Raw genomic sequence first — 19,310 nt, 5'->3', positions numbered from 1 at the left:
ACCTGTTTCATGACATTCATGATATTGCTGTTAGTTCTAAAAGTTATTTTTAATTATTTTTTTATTGATTTTTCTCCCATTTTACCTTTAATTCTATAACAACCTTATACTTCTCACAGCAAAATGACTGGTGGGGTATCTTTAAGTTAAATAATTATTACAGTCATTAAACTGATTTTTGATAAAAGAGATAAGTTATGAGAAGTGTTAATATAAAAATTAAAATTATTTAAAGCGCCCTGCACACCTGTGGCTCAAATATCTACAGAAAACAGCAGAACTTATGCTGTAAAAGTCTTTTGTGTGGATCCTTAGTATGTAACAAGGTACAGCATTGTCTAGCCGTTTAGGCTCTGTCAAATCAAAGTTCATCATGTTACTTCCACAGTCACATTAGGGAGAGAAGCCTAACAGTACAAGCCTACTGCTTCTGTGAGTAAGCTCAGTGTTAAGTCTAGCCATAGAATTGTCTCTTGAAATAAAGGTCCTACAGCAGAATAGTTTAAAAATTTCTTTCAATTCTGAACAGCAAACAGGCTATCCAGGATCCCTGAGGTCTTAAATGTCCCTTGGCCTTCTTTTGACCCTGTATACACCTTACATTCTTCCTTTAATGATTGACACTCAGTGGGTATGTGCCTTCAGGCATAATGAAGTTGTAGCTGCTGCTTCATCAAAGCAACTGTTTACAGCTGGTTTGAGTTGGATGCCAATAAACAGTATTCTTTTTGTCTCAAAATAAAAAGCAGCTTAAGTCCCTAATGATAACGATTTTGTTCTTTGTAGAAGGAAAAATCAGATAGGTAGGGACAGCCAGACACTCAGCTTCACAAGTCACTTTATACTTACAGCTAAACTGCTTTTATCTCCTCAAGTGAGTGGGCTATAGATTCTTATCATTGTGGCAGAAGCGATGAGGGTAACATCTTTAGTTGGAAATCATTGGCAACATGTGGAGAAAGCTTAAGATGTTGTCACACTTTAACTTGGTCCTGATCTGTTCAAAGGCAGTTCATACTTTCTAACTGTGCCAGCAGGTAGTGAGAGAGAGTCAAAGACCATCAGAGTAAAATAGATCATGCTTTTCTTTGGAGAGTTTATGACTTTCATAAAGTAGGTACAAAGAAACTGCAGCAGTAACTGTTATTTTCTAAATGAAGAGCTTATGTTCACCCAACCATATTTCATTAACTTGTACACCCAAGCTTCTACATTTCCTGCCTGGTTGGTGCAATGCTAGAAGCCATCTTAAATATTTTAATGCCTATTGTTAGTGAAAAGAGAACAAGAGAAATGTGTAAATCAGCTGTGCCCCTTATGTGTGACCACCTGACTTGTCCAACATAGCAGGTAGCAGGACATAGCCATGTACTGGGTTGTTTTCTGTGGAATTTGCAAAATTTCCAATGCAAGCTGTTTTGTGACTTGTGTTGATGTGAGATACAAAAGAGTAATCATTTTCCTTCCAGCAGCAAGTAGAGAAAATGCTAACAACACTTTTAATGTTGATTCCTTGAGGGAACAGTAGAAAATAGATTTAGGACAGATCCCTCAGTGAAGCCAGACATTTTTAAAGTCTTCTTCCTTGTGAATGAAGATCCAGTCCTAGTACTGTTGGTATCTAAGTAGTTCTTTTTATTTTTTTAGTACTTGAAGCAAAAACTGACAAAGCTTCTCATCCTGTATTTATCTTTAGCAGATGATCTTAACCTCAGAATTATGGGTAAGTAAATTTGTTTCTATTACAGCAAACATTATGTTTAAAAAAATAAATAATAATTCATAAACTTTGAAGAAAGGACAGTATAGCCAGTGCAGGATTTTTTCAGCCAATTATTCAACAGCGCACCGAATTTTGGGGAACATTTACACAACTTTCAGAAATACCATGGGACATTTCAGTGCTTTTATAGAACAATTTCAATCAATACCAAAAGAAAGGAATGTCATATTGATATAATGAGGTGGTGACTTTGTACACCTCCTCCATAACAGGCATCTCTATTTTTTTCCTCTTTAGATGCATATTTGCATGTGTGTACTATGCATACATACACAAAACCAAAAAATAAGCAGTATTGTCCAGCTTTGTCCTACTTAGTTTTCATTTAATTAAAAAAAAAAAAGTTAATAAAATGTTTAGACAAACCTTTCAGTCTTGTGAGATTAAGAGCATAATCGTCTTTGCATGCCTAATAATGTTGTTGGTATCTTATGGGATTGCATTTTCACACATATAGAATGGTCCTGTGTGATATGTTTAACTGCTGGAATAACTTAAAACCTATGTTAATGTTCCAGGCAAAAGAAGGATCTGGGCATGCAACAGGGCCTTACATGTTGATGGTGATCTTTATGTATGTGTTTAGGCAGTCTAGTATACCAAATACAAATACAGATGCTGATAGCTAAGTCTTTAGGACTTAGTCTTTAGGGCTATTGAACGCATTTGGCCTTACAGAAGCTTGTAGATTTTGGTAGCTCACCATTAATCAAGAACTCAGTTTAGAGAGCAAGTAGAGTAATCATTCATATTAGAATAATTAGACAAGTATGTTCATTTACATAAAAAAGACTGAATCAGATATTTGGAGCCTTCAAAAAAGCCTGTATTGAAAGAGCTATGTATTTTGCATCATAGTATTAGTAATGTGTAGCTGACATGATGTTAATAAGAGTGATTCCATATTACGAGAATAAGTTATCCTTCCTAGGCATTTATGGACACACCCTTAGTCACCTTAGGGATTCTATTTGTTTGCTTTTGTTTTTCATACCAGTGTTCCTTTTCCTTTCTCAACAGTCTTTTTTTTTTCCAAAGGAAAAAAAAAAAGACCTCCTGGAAAATGCCAGTGGGCACTTGGTTTTGCTGATTTGTATTATCAGATGATTGAATTTTGTGGGGGAATGACAGTAAAGAGAAACTGTGAGATGATTGCTGGAAAAAAAAAAAGTTTTCATCCATTAAAGGTCAAGCTAATAGAGCATGATTTACAGCAGAATATAGTGGGGACTTTTGTAAGATAAACAGCAACTTTTCATGTTCAGATGGAGATTCTTGGGTTAAATTGCTATCTTTGAGTTCTGAACTTGGAAAGGTATTAAAGTGGAATTAAACCTTTACACAATCCGGCTCTTGTGTCATTCAGGATTTTTTTTTAGTTCTGTTTAATTGTACATCACAGCAGGGTTCTGAGTGACTGGTGCTCTAAAGAAATGAGGGGTAGGGTTAAGTCTGCAGCCCACTGCTCTCTGCTAATCCTTCTTGTTCCTTGAAGAAGGATTTACTTTTGCTGCCAGCTTGTGAAAGACTTTCCTAGTCCAGAAGAGATTGTTGTGGCTTTCCTGGGGAGGTGTGGTTGCTATAGCAGGGAGTCACGCCTGGGTATTTTCTCAGACCCTACTGAGAATGGGCCAAAAAAGAGCCGAAGAAGAGTAAAACTGGGGATTAAAAAGTAGAACAATGGGAGACAGGAAGATAGGAGTGGGAACAAATGGGAATTACAGCACCAAAAATAATGCAAAGTGACAAAAAAAGGAAATAGAAAAATAATAGCTGACAGTCTGACTGAAAAGAGAAACACTACAAAAGAACAATTTATTTTCAACAGGCAAAGAAAATAACAGGGCATTTGGGAAATAAGAGACAGGCCAGTGTGTTAAGTTTTTTTATTATTATTATTAATTTATTATTATTATTGCTGTGTTGCAAACATATGTGCATCAAGTATTAAACAAAACTATTCCCCTTATTCCCTTTCTATATCCATCTTTTTACTACAATCTATTTATTCAAAACAAAATATTCTTGGATTTTTAACTGTGTTTACTTATCTGCTGTTAAATGATATTTCTAATACTGTCTATCCCTACAGACTAAGTGTAGGATAATTCTGGTCGTTTCATATAAAATATAGATGTTTAGATAATAGCAGAAGAGAGCCAGCTCTCCACTCAAATTCTGTTCTTCAATGATTCCCAAAGGAATAATTGCTTCCAGGGAAATGCCAGTGGGCACTTCTTTTTGCTGCTGTTTACTGGAGACAAATTCTTCAGTTTCTGCCATGGCAATGCCCCTGATATAAATACCTGGTCCTGCCGCTGCAGGGGCCTCGGCCTCTGCCATCATCCCACCACAGTTACATCCTTAAATTGCATTTGCCAGCTCATGGCTATGACATGAAGAGCTTATCTTTAGGACTTTCAGATGCTGCGTTTTGCTCCTAACCCCCTTTGCTCTACAAATAAAAGACAGCCTAATTCTGCAAACATCTGAACTTTTTCATCTCAGTAAAAGAAGCAGAAATTTTCATTCAGACTAAGGTTTATCACATTGCAAATAAAATTTAAAAAGAAGGCAGTCCCACATCTAACAGCAAATCTCTCTGAATGCCTTTCCTGCACCCTACTGCTTTATATATAGGAGAGGCAGAGAGATGTAACAGATGAAACATTTTGTTTATGAAGTGTCTATGTTTTGTTTTATTTCACATGTTTTTGCAATATAGATAACAGATTACACCACAGAGCTCTCATTGCCTTGTGCAATAAAGATACTATAAAGCCTTTCTGGGTATTAATAATAGATTGTGTTGATGAGTTTGGAGAAGCTGGCAATAGACCCCCCACTGTAAAGACATTAACACCACAGGACTAAGGTATCTTTCCCTTGCAAATCAGTTTCTAAATTGGCTGTGCTGATGGGTTTGGGCACAAGCTCTTGTACAGCATCAGTGCAGCAGGCACCGGAAGTTACTTTGTTTTGTTTTGTTTTTTTTTACTGGCAAATAATGTTTCTTCCTATTAATGCTCTTTGTTGAGAGGAAAGGCCCTATGTAAATTCTTTCCCTAAGTTCTTGCCAGCCAAGAAATAACTTAAAAATTACATTTGAATTGCTTTGACATTACTATTTTTTTCTTTAAAAGTGAAGGCCAAAACAGTGAATCACCAACAGTACAGTTTCCCTGCTTATAGGGCCTTTAGGGTCAATTTTTGTATAAAAATTATATTAGAAGAATTTCACTTTGTTGTTGGCAATGTAAATTCAACAGAAACTGTAAATTCAGTGTGCCACTTAGAGAAGAAGAAAGATAAGACTTCTCATCAGACTAGTGAATATTCAGTGCACTGAAGAAAGTCCTCATAGATTTGTTTTATGAAATAAGGCCTCCACTGTACACATATGAGCCATTTCATGCACTTGAAAATCAATGAATTTGTACAGGTAGGGAATAAAGATGGATTTAGTTTAATATGTGTAAATAACTGAATGTGAATCCAAAGAAAGAAAAAAAGTAAAAAATGCTGGTTGTCAATAATGAACTTGCTCAGCAGAGATCCAGCAGAAATACAAACACCCCAGCAGCTATTATGCTTTCATAGCACTTTGATATACTTAATGTTAAACAAAAAGCACAACAGAAGCCTGTTTACCCTGTTTTTAACTCAAAGACAAAATAACATTATTTCCCAAATGTTTGTGCTGCGTAAAATTATAATTCTAACAAAATCATCGTATTTGTTAATCTATTAGGCTTCTAATTGCAGCCCTGACTTTATCAATTCAGTTGGAGCCCTTAACTTTTATAACAGTTTATATTCTCCAGAACAGATTAGGAGAAAATTGCAGCCATAATCTGTACAGTGCAATTGCCATGCTATAAAGAGGAATGGGAGAAGCTGGGAAGAGCAATTGGATTCCCAAAGGTGGAGCACAGTAGAGCAATATCAGTGACTTTGTAAATGAAAAATTGTTTTAATTCCCTTCTAACAGCAATAATTCGATTCTTCATAAATTTTTCCATCAAAGTGTTGTAAGGAAAAATGCTATAAAATAGAGCTGCATGGCAGTGATAGAAGGCATTGAACAAAGTGGTCAATTAGGGGATGAAAATTAAGCAAAGAGAACAATCCGTTCTGTCACATTCTGCTTGAAGCAAGAAACTCCTCTGCATTTTACATTTTATGTTTTACTTTATAGTTAAGGAAGATGCAACTTTTCCATTCATTCTGTCCCTACTTCAGCAAGTTGCCTTTGCGTGGCGGTGTTGAATTATAGGTATCCTTAAATGTTTTACTGAATCCATGAGTTGCATCTTTTTCATTCATCTTGGAACTGTGAGTTTAATCCTGGAACCATCAGCAGGAAGAGCCCGAGGGGCCATGGAGTGCACACCCCTTTCTGCCAATGGCAGCAGCTGCAGAGGGGGCCAGAGGCCTGGGCCCAGCTCCTCGCGTGCAGGCAGCGAGCAGTGGCCGTGCAAGGGGCAGCTGTAGGGAGAGGAAACTCACCCGAGTGGGAGAGTCTTCAGTAGCTGTGCCTTTTGCAAGAGCAGAGGCTGGTGTTGCTGGTCCAGCTCACAGTGCTGCAGGGCACAGAGGTTCTTGCAATGCTGTCATCCCAGTGCCCAAAGCCTTGGCAGATGCTGAAAATGGACCAAATTCTGTTCCTGTTCACACAAATGGGACCTCTTCCTTTTATTCCAGTAGGAAGGAAATCTCAAGCAGAGGGCAGTATTTTAGCAGTGTGTCTTATGCAAGTCATTGTGTGGGTCAGGCCGGCTGATGAAGGTACAAAGGACCAGTGCTCAGTGTGCAGAGCATCATAGGACTGTAGCTCTCTGGTAACACATGGGCTCGAGCTCCTGCCAGCCTCAAAGCACGTGCATGCATAGCATGGGACTGTGTTGTCTCCATCATTATTTTATCTGTTAGGTTGCTTTTGGGTGGCAGTACAGCATTTCATGTAAAAAATACAGGTCAAATGTTCACGGGGAAAAAAGGTACCTCAGTGCCACATTTTAATCTAGGAATCCACTTGCACTTTGTGAAGCATAGCTTTAAACACAAGTGTTCATCAGTAGGTGGTATTCTTAATACAGCACCTGTGGATAGAGGGTTAATAAATATTTTTTTCAGTCTTCCCTCTAGAAAAAAAGGTGTTTTTGTGTGTGTGTGTTTTAGGTTCTCTCTATATACATTTTTTTCTAGAAACTTTTAAATTTTGCATTTTTGTACATTTTATTAATACTCAGTGAAATGGAATTAGTTTTCTTTTACTGAAGATTCATCTATGAAGTTGACTTTAATAAACTATGTAATTATTTTTTCTGCTGGGAAATATTTAAAATGAATGGTTTCTTTTTTCTTTTTTTTCTTTTTTTCCAAAGCATAAAATTATAATATTTCTGTTCTACTTTGGTGCACTCGAGATGTTTTTAATGTTCAGAATTTAGTGTAGCCAGCAAGTTTTTCTTTTTTTTATGCGCACCCATGAGCTGTAAGATGCTACAGAAATGTTCAAGTCCTATGCTTGAAAAAAACATGCATAGTATTTTCCCCAATCCATGTCATCTAAAGAACACAGAAGTATCAAAATGTTTTTTGAAGAACAAGTAATGGATGTCATTCATTAGTAATTTAATTTCTTCTCTTAATTAAACTTAGTTGTGTGAAAAGCATAATATATTTTACTTCATTTCTACCATACTTTTTTACTATTTGAGTGCCAAGTGAACTCCCAGTTGTATATATAGGCATGATAGGGATGTCATATACCAGCTATTATCAGAAAGAAAAGCGTCAGGGTTAAAGACCGTATCTACAATATTTACAAAAGCTCGTGACCATCATCTTTGCATATTTATTCAGTAAAGAAAAGGCAGGTATCTGCTGTGGTTTCTTGCAACACACAATATCAGAATAACACAAAGGAAAATGATTTAACATTTCAGATAATTAGATGGCAGCATCTGTCCTCTCACATATATCAAAGGTGACTTAATAACTTCCTGTTTACTGCTTCATGGCAGAAGTCCAGTAAATAAACAACCTGACTGAATTAGTCTATTTTTATACTCTGTTCTATATAACAAACCTCTTGAACCACACTTAATATGAACAGCAAATTTCGTATTGTACATTAAGATCACTCAGCACAGATTAAATTAGTTATAATAGAACAATTAAAATGTATTTGCCAACAACAGGAGGAAATGAAGGACCTGTGTGAGCAATAGAAAGGTAAAGGGTGGGATGTTGGGATATTATAAGAGTAAACAGCAGAACAGTGATTCTCAGGAGCATAGCAGGGTCAAACTTACAGCAAGATAGCTACGCAAGAGATAATAAATCAGTAGTACATACTAAACACCAGATGGTTGTGCCCATGCAGGAAGGCACGACGGATCATGTAACTGTGGTTGTTCCTAAGGATTACTGATTCATCCTGACTTCACAGGGATATTCTACCAAATAAAATCTTTATGGCCTCTTCCGCTAGTGAACATTTTCATCTACTGTTTAAAGACAGGACCACATGTCTTACTGTTTTCATTGCCCCTAATATATATGCAAAATTAATTTGGTAAGTTCACCCAGTTTAAAATAGTGAATATTTTTTGATATCTAGTACTGTGAATTTGCTTCACAGTGATTGTTACAAATACTTGAATGGACAAACAGGCCATTGTTCCGAGCTTTAGCTCAGTTGAATCCCCTAAGTATTTCAGGCATAGAGACAAACACACTTAAAAACTCCTAAACTTATTGAGTTGTCTTTCAAAATTGTCCAGGCAACAATTTATTTATAAAACTCTTGCAATCATTGATTCAAAACAAGGTTTTCTTGTTCTGCTTTTCTCCTTTGTCCTCTTTGAACAATTTTCTTTGGAATGTTTTCGTTGTGCTTAGGAGTCAGAGATTTCCTGGGGCTTCTAATAAAGGCATTTGATTTCCACTCTCCACATACTTCAACAAGTCCAAGGATTTTGAGGTTTGACGTTAACTTAAGAGAGCTGGAGATAATCAGCCAGGGGGGTAAAAAGCCAGAGTTATGCAAATTATTTGTAAAAAAAAGTATAGAAAATAAAAGAAATATTTATTTAAATATGGTTGAGTAAGACAGTCTTTGTCTCAGCACATAATACCTGCATGCTCCCCATCAAATGTATTGCTTTGATTAAAAGCTGCAAAGGGGTGATCTGTAAAGTATTCCTGCTATCCTACACTTCTCAACAGGTTTATTACCATTCGTTTATAAAATGAACAGTCTAATGAGCAGTGTTTTAGGTCACAGATATCAAAGACTGGTCATTTGTCAAGATTAGTTTCCTGTTGTGAGACTGCCTTGTGCAAAAAAAAAAAAAAAAAAGTGCATAACCCTGGATTACTTTCTGGAAGCTGAAAAAATACCAATAAACACTTATAAGATAAATTTAATGAAAATTTTATAATCACAGAATTAAATCCACCACAGTTCAATATGTGTGAGTGCATGTTATAATGCAGACAGTATCTGAGTACAGATTATGATTTTTTATTATGTTGACAAAGGACAATTTAGAGATATGAAGTTCATGTAGTATTGTCAGACAAATATAACTGTTAATTTGAATGATTTAATATTACATTGACAATAATGTAATTCTTTATAACTAAAAGACTGCATTTGGAAACATTACCGTGAAAGCACCACCCTTCTGGCAATAGTCAATTGCCAATAAATAACATGAACTATATTCTATTTGTGTTGGACATCTTTTACTTTGAGAAAAAAGAGAAAAAAGCACTTGATAAAGCAATATGACATAGAAGACACTACTCAGGTAAACAACACACACCATAGCACAAGGATAAGAAGAAAGAATGTGTCTATGTTCCAGTTAGAAGAAAGGTGAAGGGGCAGTGTATGCTTTTCTACTTAAAATTATTTCTAAACAGTATTACTTTTATGTTTTGACCTTAATTGGATGGTGGCAGATTTTGCAGTTTGCTTGGGAGAAAACTGAAGACTGCTGCTGTCTTAACTAATGCAATACACCGTTTATTGCAATATTAGTCCAGCCCCAGCTTCAGAGGTCCTGAACCACTCATGTGCTGTCCCCTCTGCAAAAGAGCTGTAGCAGGCCTTCTCTGCCCTGGCTCCTGCAGCCTTTCCAAGGGAAGCTGCCCTTTCTCCTGCACTCAGGTGGCAAAGCAGGAAGGTTTCTGCCTGCTAGCTGCTTTCTACCTGGGCTCGCCTTGTGCTGGGGCGCAGTCCCATGGCTGCCACCCACACAGGGCTGTGTGCTGGTCCAACAGATCTGCAGTATGGATGGTTTGGCCCAGAAAGACTTACTGCATGATCTCTTGGAGCCAGCATCTCTGCTAGTTTATTCTTTAAAAGAGAAAAAAGTCCTTATGCTTTCAGTATCTGTCAGAGTCTGGCTTCTGTGGTCTGCCTACAAAGGAGCTTGGTGGAGCAGACATCCTACATTAACTCTTTCTGTGGAAAACCTCCGTGTGAAGTACACTGATCACTCAGCATTATTTTTATTAACAGCATGACCACAGTGCTGGAGATTTATCATCATTATCACAGCAGTATCACAAAGGGTTTTAGACAGATCACAGTGCAGGATCACGGTCACTTTCTTTCTAAGATTTCTCATACCAAGAGCGCTGATTTGAAATGCAAATGAAGTCAGAAACCTGGAAACTGTAGAAACAGAAATGGCAGCAGCATTTCTCGGTCAGGCTGTTACATCTGCAGCCCATCAGAGCTGTTACCACATGTAGGGTCTGTCCCATCCCTCCTGATAGCCATCCATTGAATTTTACTGAAGCGTACACAGGTTAACTGTCACACTAGTATAAATGAACTGATGCCAGTTAGGGGAGCCGGATGCCTTCACACCAGATTTGCTAATCTTCAGATTCTTTAAGTGTGCTCCATCATCACAACAGTCTTCAAACAAAAGATACAAGCTTAATTAAACTGAGTCAAATAGGTTTAAGAAGTTAAATAGAAACAACTTTTTTAAGTGCTTAAAATCTGTTTGCTCTTTTTTTCCCATTGTATTTTAATCCTTTCAGATATGTTATTATGTATAAATAGAAATATTTCCTGCATAGGAATTTACTAGCTAAGACATTGTAATATTTTTGTGATGCTTACTAGTTAGAACATAAAATCGTATTTTCCTCTTTTAAAGTTTGTATGTAAGAGCAAAAAAGCCCGAACATATAGGCAAACACAATAGACTGCAGGAAATTAAATGGCCTATATACCAGCAGTGGCTGTGGGTCCTGCATGATATCAATTTTCCTTTAATAGATTTAATTCATTGTGTACCCAAAAAGGAGTTGCTAAGAGTTCCTTGTATGACTTGTGCAGTGCATATCTGTCATGTTGTAGCTGTGATTGTGCAAAGATATACACCAAACCAGCAAGGTTAATAGAGTAGATCTCTTTCATCAGATCAAAAGATACAAATGTAAAAACACACAAGGTCTTGGGCACTCCACCTTTCTTTGGATGCAGTATGCAAATGTATTTACATTTTCTTTTCCCTCTTACCCATTTTGTGACTCTCTGCTTTTCTGAAGAGCTAGTGGTTGCCATTTTGCTGTATTTTCTCAGCTCAGACAAAATGGAAGCTTTGGAGAACTCAGTAGCTACCACAGACTGTGCCTTCTAAAATTGATGATATTTGCCTTTTATAAAAATAAAGATTAAAAAAAAAAAAAGATAATTCTGAGGATGAAAAAGAAAGCAGCATACCTCATCCTAAAAGGTAGAATCTCCTTTTTCCTGTGAACACATTGGTGCAGTTGTGTTAATTTTATTTTAAAAAATGTAAATATTAATGCACCTTGCACTTTGATGTATTGCCATAAGAGACACTGAATTTCAAATTACCAAAGCCACTGTGTGATACAGGGACATAACTTAGCTATTCATCTTTATTTGAAGCAGCCCTCTTCCGAAAAGCTCACTTAGGGAGATTCCCAGTTGCTATTAGAAAAGCAAAATAAAATTAATCTAAATCATTCAAACTTTATCTTAGAAAATTAATGATGGATGAAAGAGGGGGTTAATAAAGGTTTAATAAGAACTAGTCTGGAATATAGCGTATATTCCAGAGCCTGTGATTATAGTGGTAATTTAGCAGATTGTATCGCTGCCTGTCTCTGCCAAAGGATGTTTCACACCATTTAAAATGCACAGTATTCTCTTTGGAGACAGGTTGGTCTGGAATAACTCAACATCCAAAGAAAAGCCATGTTATTTCACTCCTCTCTTTATCAGTTGCATGTGTGTGATTGCATGTGTGCGTCATCTTCTGCTCAGCATTAGCAATAAGCTTTCATGCTTTTTTCTGTGTTCATCTGTTAACCTCCTCAGAGACAGACGATACCAGAAAGGGCAAGTCATGAAATCTATTCAGAATAGGTTAAAGTGCTGATATCAGAACTCCTGTATATAAAAATAAAAATAAATAAATAAATAAAAAATTAAAAAATAATAATAAAAAAAAGAGATCAGCTTTTTGTTTTGTTTTGTTTGCCCTCTAAAAAGTAAATTAAAGTAAATTTGGTTTTGAAGAAAGTTATCCAAACTCTGAGAGCACCTTAATGTTTCTTATCCTGAAGAGGAACAAAACAATGAGACAAATCTCTAATCCAAAGTGACTGACATTTGAATAAAATGCATGCCTACAATGTTTCCAAGACTAAGGATGCAAGTTTCCCAGTGTACAAAAGTATGAGGCAAGCTGATCTGTAGTTACGTTGAAGAATTTGTTGTATTTAAATTCATGCAGTGTATGATCTGACATTCTCTTTGACTTTACTGCCTTTCTTTCTTACAGGCTGTTTGCTGCCAAGTGCAGTGGCTGCATGGAAAAGATTGCCCCAACAGAATTTGTGATGAGAGCCCTGGAGTGTGTTTACCACTTAAGCTGCTTCTGCTGCTGTGTTTGTGAACGACAGCTGAGGAAAGGGGATGAATTTGTTCTGAAGGAAGGGCAGTTGCTCTGCAAAAGTGACTATGAAAAAGAGAAAGACCTGTTGAGCTCTGTCAGCCCAGACGACTCAGACTCAGGTGAGCTTTCCCACTTCTGTCCCAGCTGGAAAAACCACAAAGGTTTGTAGAGCATTTTTACAGAGAAGTATATCCATTTACACATCTACTTTCTCTATATGCAGATGCCACCCATGCAATTTACAGCTCTTAGCAGGCACAGCTGAAAATCCCCAGCCTGTTCTCCTTAACTTAATTTGCTGCTCTCTTAGTAAAGGACAAAAATTTATTTATTTATTTATTTATTTATTTTTGGTCAAGATTGTGTTTTTCTATGAGATTGTAGCATGTGAATCAGACTGACTTCAAATATCCGAGACCTTGTTTAAAGTGTAGGCATACTTTTCTCCACCTAAAATTTGCTCTGATTTCAGGGAGTCTTCTGCACATATACTTTCAACAGTAAGCTACAAAAATGGGAAAAGTAGAAAACATGATTTTTCAGAGTATTCCAAAATATATTTCTCTCTTCCAGTCACATGCATTAACTTTAAGGAAAATGACAAGTACCACATACACATACTGAGAAGAATCTGAAAAAAAAAAAAAGAGAAATGGGTTTGTTCCAGCAATAGCATGAGTAGTGCAGAGGAAGCCACTGTGGCTGCACACTTGGAGAGGATGTCTGCATATCAATTCATGTTAAGGCAGGCAAGGAGACTCACACAAAAATAAAAATAAGAATAAAAAGCAGTAACTTGGAGACCATCTCTGAATGATTTCAAGTACAATATTTGACTCTCCTTATCTCCACCCAGACTTCTTTCTGGTAGTATGTCTCTTCCATGCTTTCTGATCATTTGTGTTGTACATGTTATTTTGTGTCTGAGCTTCATTCTTGTGTAAACCCAGGAGGCAATCTACATACTGACTCAAGGATAGCTGCTCCATGGTTTGTGTGCTACATGTGGTACAGAAGTGAGGCATGCAAAGCTTGCCTGTTATGGATTGTCAAGGATGTCTCCTATAGGTCCTACACTGTTCCTGATGAGTGCAAACTCAAGGGGTTCGAACTGTCCAGGTTCCAGGGTTGACAGGTTCAATACCTCACTAAAATGCACTGCTGCTAGTCTACAGTGTGAAGTAACCTCTCCCTTCATGGGGACCTAGGGTTTGAACAGTATGATTACAAGTCTGCACCACCTGGCCTGGGGACTGAGGCAGAGGATCACCATACTGTGCAAAAAGAACTTTTGCCTTCTCCTAAAGAAGGAAGTGGAGTCCTTACAACTGACAGCAGCTGATGGGTGTTTTCCCCAAGTTCTCTGCAGCGAGGGAGAAATGAATACTTCCTGTCCTCCACCCACTTCTTAAGGGAAGTTTTGAAAGGGTGAGCAAAGATGCTTGCTGTCTGTCTGGGCATCATGTCTAAGCTCAAGCATGTCCAGGAGAGACAGGATTCCTCCTTCCTGTGCTGTGTATACTCACCAAGACTGGAAACTTTGCATTGCAGTGTGCTCTGGCTGAGTTCAAGACTAGAGACAGTGTGTATGCAGACTGCTGCCAGTCGTCATAATTACTCATTTGTTTCCCAAGAAAATGTCTAAGAAAATCAACAATTACCATTCCATTAAGCGTACAAATAACACAAATGTTTGCCTGTAGTTTGGGAAAATACATTATTCCAATTTCACTAGGAATAGTAATTATACTTCGTCTCTAATCCGAGAGCCATATTCACCACATTGCTCAAATTTATATTTTTGTGTCATGAATGCTGTAAGACAAAGGTCACTGCTGACTCAGCAGGATGTGCAGGACCAGAGCCTTTCTAAATCTCATGTCACAGGGTTTGGTCTCTGTGAATTTGCCTGAGGTGTGTGAGTTTCCTATTTGCCTTTCAGCGTGTTTTACCATCACCAGCTTCAGCAACCTGCTGCAGACTGTCTGTACCCAGACAAACCCCTTTGAGAAGACCAGTGAGCAGGGCTGTACCCAGTCCTGCAGTGATGACTGTGGTAATCCTGCTCCTCCCCTGCTGTTCTTGCCAGCAAGTGCAAGTGTGCCACGCTGGGACTGGTGGTTGCTGTTTGCCAGCTGCCTCTGTCTGAGGGCTACATCTGGCACAGATGTGTACTCCTTCACTACTAGATTTTGTATTTTGTGATCAGATGGGCAGTAAGCTGCCAAAGCAGTACAAAATAAGCTTGGTTTCAACTTCATTTTCCCTTGGCACAAGGCAAGGGGTAGTTTCTTACTCCTGGAGATGCTTTTTTCCCCATTATTCTCTGTTAGCCAAACCCAAACCTGAAAAACAAGTTAACAAATTAAATGGGATGTTTCATCTCCCATTGTCTAATACATTGAAAACATAGATCTCGCAAATGCCCGTGTGAGAGCAAATGATCTCACATACCCCTGGCTGAGTATGTGTCCTTCTCCAATCAAATATTTATCCACTGGACACAAAAGTAACTCTCCAATGAGCAATATTAATCCTCACAAACCTTTCCTTAGAAATGGCATGCTCGAAAGTTAATAATGTCATGGTTATTAAAATGACTGAACTTCTCTTTAATCATTAGGAAAAAGATGCTTATTAAAGTAAAAGGTGATTAGATTGCCAGGTAAATAATAATCAGACCTTAAAATGAATTAAAGTCTAATTTGTTAATTCCCCAAACGTCATCTTTGAGTATATCAAAATTGCAGCATGTTTCTTAAGGCTGAAGTCCCTAGAATAGTATATTAATGTTTTCTGGAAGAAAAAAAAACAGTAGTCTGGTAAAATAAAATATACCACATTGAAAAGTTTTTCACATCAGAATTTATACTTACTCTTCAAACTTTACCACTGAGATTGAAATTTCCCAGTACAATATACTAACACACATCATATCACCAGATCATAAGAATATTTAGAATCTAACCATAGAAAATACAAATAATCTATTTATTCTACACAATAGATATATTTATTTGTATTTGCCAAGCAAGATAAATTTGTGCATGCACATGTAGACACATTGTAATACGCAGAGAAAGGATACTGATGTTTTCCATGGGATGCAGAAATGAGAGGGCAAAGAATATATTTAATATTATCTCCAGAGCTTCAAAATATTCAAAACAATAACTGGAATCTACACTATATTTAGCGAAACAGACCTTAAGATATTTTGGGAATATTTGCATTTACACTGTTTTGCTTCCCTAGCACCTCTCTGAATCTAGTGCTCTAGGAGAAGATGCAGCTATTCTGTGAAGGGAAAGTGTTGGAAAGCTAGTTGGTGTGGTTGCAAGTGTCAGCAGGTGGGGGTAGATCAGACCAAGAAATGCTGGAAGGGCACCAAGTCTATCAGTGCCCGGTTCCTGGAGATACTGAAGCACATTCTGAGTTTCCACCCCCTGGTTAGTCCCATGCCCTCAATTTAAACTTAGCTCATTTTTCTGCTTTTGTGAAATTTGATTTAGGCAGTGTACACACATTTAAGAGAATTTAAGTAAATTTAAGTCTTCAAATAAACATAGGATAATAGTTGAACCTGCTGACAAGTTTGCAGCTGAAGAGTAGTTCTCACACAGGTTGTTATCTTGGTGGAACAAGCTCGGTTTTATATTCTTTTTATTTTTCACCAGTTAAAAGTGATGATGAAGATGGAGATGTTAAACCCACCAAAGGACAAGTAACCCAAGGAAAAGGAAGTGACGATGGGAAAGACCCAAGGAGACCTAAACGACCAAGGACAATACTTACTACACAGCAGAGACGAGCATTCAAAGCATCCTTTGAAGTGTCTTCCAAGCCCTGTAGGAAGGTAGGTGCATCATCAGGGACCACCAGTAAGCTCTGACACCAGGCCGTGATGGTGACAGGGTCAGGCCACAGGTCCACGTAGGCCCTTGCCTCTTCCCAGGCCAGCATCAGGTACCCTGTGGTGAATGTAGAAAACCAGGCCAGCATATGGCAGTACTCACCCAAATTCCTTCTTATCTTTAAGCAGTTAGTAGCTTGGGATCAGCACAATGTTATTTCTGGGTATTCAGAATGTAACTGAGACTGATTTCCATGGAGCAATGCTGTTTGTTTCTTGTAAAACATGTAGTAGTCATGGACAGTCAGAGCCTGGGTAAACAAGGGTCTTTGTGCCCTTCTCCTTTCCACCACAGAGGGAGTCACTGTCCAGTGAGACGGGTGCACAACCCTAGTCCCACTACTTGTCCTTCCAGTCCTGTTTTTTCAAGAAAATTAACTATGGTGTTAATCTCAGTTATAGCAGCTAGGGAAAGGTATGATGAAGCTGATGAAAATCACATCTCTGTGAAAAGCCACCTAGGTAACGTTTCCTCCTAAATTTGATTGGGAAAAAATGGAGTTGGATCCCCAAAATTGTCATTGTTGGAAAAAGTGACATTCTCTTGCAGATGTACAAAGTATATCTCTTGGGACAGTGCAATGTGCCTTGTTTCCATTTTAAAGTATCAAGTTCTGCTTAAAAAACATGAAAAGTGTTCATACTAAATTTGTAATTTTTATACAGAACTCATTTATGGGTAAGACAAAAGTTTTGAAATGAGTTAGTATAATTTTACACAGCTCAGAGTATTTGTTTAGTATTTATGAAACTGGTAGTGGTATGAAGGGCAGAACTTGCACAAACTGCAAAAATATGAGGGATTTAAAAAAATTAATTCTGTACCTGAAATTTTTATTGTAAATACAAACATCTTTCTCTTAACATAACTTACTAGATGTAAAATAATAATAATAATAATAATATGAAAAAATTACATCATTAAACATTTCTTCCTTCAGGTCAGAGAAACACTAGCAGCTGAAACAGGACTCAGTGTGCGAGTTGTCCAGGTCTGGTTTCAAAACCAAAGAGCAAAGGTAGGTTGTTTGTCATGTTCTCAAATGTAGAATACAAATTGTCCTGCAATAGAGATTCCTTTCTCCTCCCTGAGTTGTACATATCACAAAGATCCTAGGGACTAAACTATACACATTTTTCATTCTCTGCTTTCTACATTCATAAGAGAAGGGCCACTTTCAAACACAAACATTGAGTTCTTGTCCTCAAAGCAACACAAGGTTGGAAGTAAATTTTGCATGCAAATATGAAGTAGAAACTGAAATGTTTAAGCTTAGAGAATAAACTGAACCCACAGTGATGTATGCATGAATATAAGTGGTCTGTATTAATTGATTTGATATTTGCAAAGAATTTTGAAAGGAAAAAAATGTTTCATTCAGACCCATGAAATTGTTCTGTTCTTCCTCTTTTATTCAGATGAAAAAGCTAGCACGAAGGCATCAGCAGCAGCAGGAGCAACAAAACTCCCAGCGACTAGGGCAAGGTAGGGGATTTGTGATGGAGGTAAAGCAAGGGGAAAAGAATCTGCAAGATTTCTCAAAGTGCCATTCCCACATGGGTGCATAATGTCTTGGAACAGCCATACATGGCATTCACAGCTCTGTAGGTAATGTGCTCCATCATCTGTGGAAGCACACACAGCAGCTGTGTACAAGTGCTTGCCACGGGTTATCCCAAAGTCCTCCCATGGGGCCAGACCCTGGAGGTGCTTACACAGAAGCTGTTACCACCTCCCTAGAAGAAATATGCGGTACAGAGGAGCTTTCACTGGAGGAAATCTCCAGGAGGCCCACTCCAGGGAGATCCCCCAGTTAGCCTTATTTTCTCATGAAGAAAGGGAACCATGAACAGCTGGGCATCTGCAGACTGCCTGCAAGGGCATCAACATTGCTGCTGCCCTCCTGTGCCCAAGATCATTCGGCAGGACTTGCACAGAGGTGCTAGGGCTTGTCCTGCTTCTTCATGGATGCTGTTAAGGAGCAGCATCCCAAGGCCTTGCAGCCTCATATCCTTTTCATTACACAGGGCATCAAAACTGTCCTGGTGTTCAGGATCATGGTCTATGAGCAGCACATGAGGCTGTTCTGCATGCTGTCAAGGAAGCACTTATTGATTGCTCAACATGATATCCACTCCAGCTTAGGGAATCATTGTGCTGTTGCTGCATTAGCAGTATTAGGCTGGCATCAACAGGCATTAGATGTTATAAGGGCTATGCCAGACACAGGAGACTTTGGGAAGAGACGGTCAAGCACCCAGGAACTCCATGATTATGTAGTCAGAGATTACAAGTCTCTCAATTTACTGTTGAAGGTTGTATTCCCAGACAAGATTGGGAATGCTCCTCTGCATAGCACCTATCTGTATTCCCTCTGATCTCATGTTCAGTAATGCCACCAATGCTACTGTCTGCAGCCTCTTTGTTGCTGAGCAGTGACTGTGCCCTCCTGTGTCTTCTGCAGAAGTAATGTCTAATCGAATGGAAGGGATGATGACATCTTACACACCACTTGCACCGCCACAGCAGCAGATTGTAGCAATGGATCAAAGCAGTTATGGCACAGACCCATTTCAACAGGGTCTTACCCCTCCACAAATGCCAGGCGACCACATGAATCCTTATGGTAAGGCAAGCATCATTCTGCTG

General features: G+C 38.1%; 1 protein-coding gene across 4 annotated transcripts in view; it reads left to right on the top strand.

Moving 5' to 3' along the window:
* Positions 1 to 19,310, top strand: part of LMX1B (LIM homeobox transcription factor 1 beta) — a 120,160-nt gene that overhangs the window by 83,889 nt on the left and 16,961 nt on the right. For 2 of the 4 annotated variants that reach the window (XM_050714599.1, XM_050714600.1), the window contains exons 3-7: positions 12,634 to 12,866; positions 16,425 to 16,603; positions 17,602 to 17,679; positions 18,080 to 18,146; positions 19,129 to 19,287. In XM_050714599.1, coding sequence (XP_050570556.1) covers positions 12,634 to 12,866; positions 16,425 to 16,603; positions 17,602 to 17,679; positions 18,080 to 18,146; positions 19,129 to 19,287 — 716 coding nt within the window. Of the gene's footprint in view, positions 1 to 12,633; positions 12,867 to 16,424; positions 16,604 to 17,601; positions 17,680 to 18,079; positions 18,147 to 19,125; positions 19,288 to 19,310 lie in introns of all 4 variants that reach the window. The other 2 variants (XM_035555258.2, XM_035555259.2) reach the window with 1 other exon arrangement.

This window comes from Cygnus atratus, chromosome 19 (assembly GCF_013377495.2).
Source record: "Cygnus atratus isolate AKBS03 ecotype Queensland, Australia chromosome 19, CAtr_DNAZoo_HiC_assembly, whole genome shotgun sequence".
Taxonomy (NCBI): Eukaryota; Metazoa; Chordata; class Aves; order Anseriformes; family Anatidae; genus Cygnus; species Cygnus atratus.
Note: the sequence above shows the minus strand (reverse complement) of the source record. Positions and strands in the feature narration are given on the sequence as shown.